This window comes from Cyprinodon variegatus, unplaced genomic scaffold, assembly GCF_000732505.1.
Source record: "Cyprinodon variegatus isolate N-32 unplaced genomic scaffold, C_variegatus-1.0 Scaffold2192, whole genome shotgun sequence".
Taxonomy (NCBI): domain Eukaryota; kingdom Metazoa; phylum Chordata; class Actinopteri; order Cyprinodontiformes; family Cyprinodontidae; genus Cyprinodon; species Cyprinodon variegatus.
Genome location: NW_015152645.1, coordinates 32,291 through 39,244, shown reverse-complemented (window position 1 = coordinate 39,244; position 6,954 = coordinate 32,291). Strand labels below are relative to the sequence as shown.

The following is a 6,954-nucleotide window of genomic DNA, read 5'->3' as shown; positions in this document are numbered from 1 at the left end:
ATGTGCATGAAAGAGAGAGAGACAGACAGTCTTTGTGCATGTGTGTGTTTTCATAGACTGACTGTCTGTTCAGGCTCTTGCCCGCTCCACTCAGATCCACAGAAAGCTTCATCCACCAAGCTGTCAGGAAGCTGAGCCCCCCTAAAAAAAAAATAACTCCGCACAAACTGTCTCCTTCACTACTATTAATACTATATTTATTTACTGTTCTTTTGCACTGTTACTGTTACAAATGTATCTTACATAATTGGTAATAATAATATTTTTTCTGCTGCCATTACCATCTGCCTTTTTGCACAAGCATAAGTATTGCATATTTTATTTTATTGTACATTTTATATTTTATTGTGAAATTGAATTTTAAAATTTTAGTATTAGGAACTGATCTTATCTGTTGTGCACTTTATCGGTTTCACTGTTGGTGAATGAGAAACGAACGTCCTCTCCAGTTCTTGTATGTCTGGTGAATCTGAAGAATTGACATTAAAGCTGACTTTGACTTTGAAATGTTATAGGCCTACTGCATATTGAGAAAATTTAGATTGGTATTGCGCAACAATCGGGAGATGGGGACCCCCCCCAAATATTGACAGGTATTTCGCACAGTGCATATAAGTTTTGTGTCATTTGGAGCCGTTCTGAGGATATTCAGTTAGGTTATATCCAAGTAAATTTAGGTTGTTTTTAGTTTTTTATAATCCTACGTTTAAATCCATTAAGTAGGTTTTAGGTTTCATTCTCCTTTAAACATACTTGTTTAAATGTGCCCAAAATCATTATTTTTTCACTCTCTCAGGAAAAGATGCTACTTTGAGTCAAATCCTCAGATTTTTTGCAAATCTGCCATTTCAATCTGAAAAACTCACACAGAGAGAAAAGATAATTAGAAGAATTTTATGATATGAAAGTATAGTCTTTGGCACTCAGACCTCGGCAGGAACATTCATGCTGAATTATGCTTTAACATGCATAAGTAGATGAATGAGAATAGGGATGTTCCACCTGACCTGAAACTGGTGGTGGTTTAGTTCCAGCTGGTTAATGAGGTGATCTGCTTGAGCTGAATTGTGGGACTAGAAGACTGAGGGAGTTGATACCGGGGCTTCACTCAGAGACTCAAGACATAGAGGTCCTGCTTGGTGATGCAGGTACCATGAACTGTCCATGATGAGCAAGCATGAAGTGACAGTGGAGAGGAAAAACTCCCCTTTGGGAAGAAACCTCTGGCAGAACCGGGCTCAACATGGTGGTCTTCTGCCGGACCAATTGCAATGAGACGAGGGATGGTGACGACTGGGATTAATACTCTCTAAAGAGGTTGAGGTAGAAGTCATGTCATGGAAGACGACTCAGCTACGATGGCGGAGGAGGGGATGGAGGTGGGTGAATTGTCGTCTGAATCAAGATCTGGCATTGCGTTTGCTGGATAGCGGGCTGAGACGAGGATTTGAAGGTGCTTTTAAAGTGAAAGCAGGATGCTGATTGGGCTTCGTGGTGGAATAGTTCAAAGCTGATTGGCTCGCTTCGGAGATGGATCAGCTTCTGATTGATGGAGGTAAGTCAGAGTTTCTTCAATTGAACTTCCGCTAGAGCTTCATTTCAATCTGAAAAACTCACACAGAGAGAAAAGATAATTAGAAGAATTTTATTGATATGAAAGTATAGTCTTTGGCGCTCAGACCTCGGCAGGAACATTCATGCTGAATTATGCTTTAATATGCATAAGTAGATGAATGAGAATAGGGATGTTCCCCGAAAAAAAGCCGAGGTCGAGGCCGGATAGTTCGTATGCTCATAAGGCAGATACTAGGAACAGAATAAAGAATGTGTAATGAAATGCTGAGAAGGTTTGCAAACAGCTTACCGAGCCAAGTTGTTGTTGAGAATGGCAACCACGGTTGACGCCGAAAACTTACCAGAAGGAGAAGGATGATGATGATGATGATGATGATGATGATGATGATGATGATGATGATGAGTCTTGCGGATGATTCTGATAATGAGCTTGCGGATGAGTCTGATAATGAATCTTGCGGATGAGTCTGATAATGAATCTTGCGGATGAGTCTGATAATGAATCTTGCGGATGAGTCTGATAATGATCTTGCGGATGAGTCTGATAATAATCTTGCGGATGATAACATATATGAAAGAAATACCATGACGAAATACAACACACGTGACAAGACACAGACAGGGTGCATGACAGTGCATCAAGGAATGCATGTCAGAATGCATGAAGGACGCATGACGAGACGCAGACCAGACGCGACAAGACACACAAGAGAATGCATTGTTATTGCCTGACATAAAACGTAGGATTGCACGGATACGAGCCAGAATGAAGACTGCATGAATATAGCAAGGAGACAGCATGGAAGACTGCATGAAGCAGGGAATAATGTAGATAACTAATAAAGAGTAGGAGTAGAAGAAAATGAGTTAGAGGATGGTCATGATTAAGTCAGAAAATGATAAGAATGAGTTCGAACCACCACCAGTATTTGTGATAGAGTTACCTAGAGGCAGAGAGAGCGCTGAGTTGCAAGAATTGATGAGAGTTCTGGGCGGATGTATGAGGTATAAGCTGATGATGACCATCGGCCCAGTTGCTGGAGGGAAGCCTCAGAAACCCCACGAGTAGCTGCTGTTGTAGCTGCTCCAATGCGGAATGAATGCCCGGAATACCCACTAGAGGGAAGGCCACATGATTCTAAAAGTATTCTGAGGTGGTGAAGGAACCATCGAGTAGACATAGGATAACCCTCAGGTGTAATGAGGAGTGCCTTTGAATGAGAGGGCTTAGAGTGTCGTTTTGGAACGAAATCGAACATGGCGAGAAAGGGACAGAGGGGGCCATCTGTTCGTGCGATGAAAATGGAACAAGCGCCTTTACCTTTAGAATGTTTCAAGGATAATTTGGAATGGTCAATGTAAAAACGAATATCTGAGATGGACAAATCTCTGGAATGATTAAAGTATCTATTAGATTAAGTTAATTCCCCCGGTCTCAGAAAGCCATAGAAGGCCAATAAGAAGGAACTAGATAGAAGAGACTTGACATAGGATGAGTAGGTGCTAGTAGAAAGTGAGGACAAGAGTTTCCTAAGGATCAGAAAAGTAATAGGCTTACAAGAGTCAGATGTACCAAAAGAATGTTTAGCCAGACCTTTAAGGAGAAGCTTAATGGAGTAGTTGGCGAAAAGACTAGAAGAATTAGGGTTATTGCGTTTGGAAAAGAAATTGATGCCGGCTAACAAGCTGTGAATGTAAGATAATTTGAAGCGGCGTTTATCGAAGCAGTAAGAGATGAAAGCCATAACAGAAGTAATGAGTAAAGGATACAGGGGAATTTGGAGACTTGAACAGAATTTTGCAAATAATTGCCATGCAAAGTTGTAGGTTCTGAGGGTAGAGGGAGCTAAACCAGATTTCATATAGAAGCTGGAGGAAAGTAAATATGAATGAAGAGAGTGGGTCAATTGAGAGTGAATTCCTCTGGAGGAGGAACAGGGGTCGGATGGAGAACGGAGGTAGGTCGAAGATGACCGAATGTCTGAAATTTGAAACGAGAGAGAGCATCAGCAGCAGTGTTAGAATGGCCTGGAACATGACACGCTGAGATGATGAAATTGTTAGTGACTGCTTGCCAGGTGATGCTTCTGATGAAGGGCAAGAGATTTTGGAGGAGGAGCGACCTTTATTTATGGCTTCAACGACTGCAATGTTATCGCAGTAGGCGAATATGCGTTTTCGTTCCCAAAGCGGGCCCCGAAGACGGCAAGCTATGGCTATAGGGTAGACCTCACACAAAGCGGATGATTGGGTGTTGAATAAAGAAGGCCATGAACCCACGAACCACCTCTCCTGAAAGAACCCTCCAAAACCTACGGATGGGGCAGCATCCGTAAAAAATTGCAGCATGTCAGGAGATTGAATAATGTTGTCATAGAAAAATTATTTTCCGTTCCAATTTAGAAGCAGTCTGGACCAGAAGGAAAGATCCGAATGGCAGCCTTCGTTCAGAGTAACCTGATCAAGGAGGGAGGGAACGGAATTAGCCAGATCAAGCAACCGGGAAATGAAACAGCGAACTTGAGGAATAAGGCGCATGGCAAAATTTAGATGACATAGCAGGGAGAGCAATAGGCGTTTAGAAACGACTGATGCGGAACAATAGCACTGAGAAATCTCACTGATTCGAGACAGTTTATCTGCAGGCAGGGATGCCATCATGGCCACTGAATCAAGTTTGATGCCGAGAAACTCGATTTTTGTTGCGGGGCCAATAGTTTTCGTTTCAGACAGGGGAACACCAAGGCGGGAAAAGAGCTCCTTTAGCTTGGTAAGAGACAGACTGGGAAGTTCAGAGGGAGGATCAATAAGAGGGAAGTCATCCAGGAGATGAAGAACGCATGGAAGATGGGTGACTTTGAGGAGAATCCAGCATGGAGCTTCTGAGAGTTTGTCAAAGAGACATGGATTACTCCTGCACCCGAATGTCAAACGGACGGCAAAATAAAAGAAGGATTTCCATTTAGCACCAAACAGGTGCCACTGGGAGGGATGAATGGGGATGATTTTGAATGCATCGGTAATGTCGTCTTTAGCCAGCCAGGCTCCTTGGCCGGTGCGTTTGATCAGAAGAATAGCGTGATCCACGGATGCGTGATAAAGGGAAAAGGGGGCAGGCGGGATGAGGCTATTGATCGAGGAGTGGCGACCCGAGTGGGGGGCGGATAAATCCAGAATGAGCCTCTTTTTCCCAGAATATTTTCTGGTGGCTACTCCGAAAGGGCTAACTCGGAAGGGAGCAAAGGGAAAGGTTTTGAAGGGACCGATCATGAACCCTTCTTAGTGAAGAAGTAGATCTACGGTATTTTGTTCTTTCAGAGCAGATTGAAGATTGGGGGATATGTGGGTGAGAGAGGGGGGGTTATAAACTCCTACATGAAATCCTTGAGAAAGACCAGAAAGAATGAAATTAACAAAAGTACGGTCAGGTTGGTGAAGGAGACAGGACGATAACTCAGAAATAATAATAGGGGTGGAAAGGTGACGGGCTGCTAAGGTTTGGAGGTACAATTTTTTATGAAGCGTGCACGGCGGGGACAGACTGATTTCGGATGAGCCTCCTTGCAGAAGCTACAAATGTGAAGAAACATACACTTAGGAAAAGAGCAGAAACTTTCATTGAAATTGTTACAGATGGGTTTGGAGTCAAATACCTGAAATTTTCTACCTCTGGAGTCTGTGCGCGGACCAGAAGTAGAAGGAAGCAAAGGAGGGAGGGAAGGAGTGCTAGGCTTAAAAGGAATTGATGGACAGAAGGCGCTGGGGTGACCGATAGAATCGCAGAAAGAACAGGGAGTGGACTGAGTCAGCATGATTAAAATGTTTGTATCCAAGACAGACCAATCTAAACGGACGCCGTGTTGAACCAGAGTTGTAGCTACTTTAGAAGAGAATGATTTATGATAGTGGTAGAAAAGGTAACCGCCAAATTTAAGGTGGAGGTCTGCTATTAGAGATAAATAGGTATCTAGCTCCACTCTGCGATCGGGGTAGACTGAGCATAGAACGTCGCGATAGATGCTAAAAGCGGCAAGAAATTGGCCAATAGAAAGATCTCTGTATAGGCGGGGATCGGATGATTTAAAGAAAGCTGTGACGTCACCTGCTGATGCGACCTGCTGATCGACTTCAGGGGAGGGAAGAATAAGAGAGACTAAATTAACATACTTCCCTTGAATAATTTTAGAACGGAGGCTAGTGGAAATATTAGCATGCATGGGAATATACGGTATGCCTGAATACGGAGGCAGACAAAGCATAATGAGCGAACTCAAATAGATAGAAAATTATGAATGAAAACATAGTTAAATACATCTTACCTAGGGCTGGCCCAGGGCGGGTGTCTGCTAATGTGAATGAGGGGAGGGGAGGAGGGAGGTCCATCTGAGCAGACAGTGGCAGGGATGACATGGCAGTGTGGGGATTTTCCAAGTTTTTGAGGCGTGCCGACAGCGTCGAGACTGATTGAGCGAGTGAGTCCAGAGTGGAGCGGAGCGAGGCTGAGAGCTGTTCAACGGCAGAAGGATTAGTCGGGGGAGCTGCTATGGATCGAGAAGCTGAAGAGGGTCCAAGGCTTGCATCGAAACGATGAGAAGGAGCGGGCGTAGCGGTGGCTGTTGCTGGGATAGATCTGGGACGCCCTCTGCTGCGCTTGGCGGGGGGAGCGGAGGACTTGCATGTTCTTTTGCGGCCAGGAATCGGAGCAGACTGAAGAGCGGAAGGCGAGGGAGATGGAGATGAATCACGAGGAGGTAGGAGGGAGGCTAGTTGAGACAGCTGAGCAGAGTCTAGGTCGGAGCCTGGCAATATGCCCCTGGAGTGTAATGCAGAAGAAGGAGATGTGAGAGCGGCTAAACGGGAGCTTCTCCGAGCAGGGAGAATAGGTTGAGGAACAGGGACCCGGCAGGGTGGTCTGAATCAAAATCTGACATTGCGTTTGCTGGATAGCGGGCTGAGACGAGGATTTGAAGGTGCTTTTAAAGTAAAAGCAGGATGCTGATTGGGCTTCGTGGTGGAGTAGTTCGAAGCTGATTGGCTCGCGTCAGAGACGGATCAGCTTCTGATTGGATGGAGGTAAGCCAGTGTTTCTTCAATTGAACTTCCGCTAGAGCTTCATTTCAGTTAATAAACTCATAGCTTTTATGTATTTTAGTTGCATTTTCCAAAGTACATCCCATATATATATGAGATTCTTTATAAATAAGATTGATCTTATTAAAAATAAGATCATAAACACTCCTCTATCCGCGATTGTACCTGAGGTAGTCATGGAATCTGAACCGGGTTTAGACTGCTTTGATCCAGTTGAACTTTCTGAATTAGCAAAATTGTTGTCTTCATCTAAGCCTTCAACTTGTATGTTAGATCCAGTTCCAACCA

At 44.0% G+C, this 6,954-nt stretch overlaps 1 protein-coding gene across 1 annotated transcript in view; it reads right to left on the bottom strand.

Annotated features, from left to right (window-relative positions):
• Window positions 1-6,100: 6,100 nt before the first annotated feature.
• LOC107105247 overlaps window positions 6,101-6,954 on the bottom strand; it is a 14,641-nt gene continuing 13,787 nt past the window's right edge. The window contains exon 5 of the mRNA XM_015405374.1: window positions 6,101-6,282. Within this exon, the coding sequence (XP_015260860.1) occupies window positions 6,101-6,282 (182 nt within the window). The remainder of the gene's footprint in view (window positions 6,283-6,954) is intronic.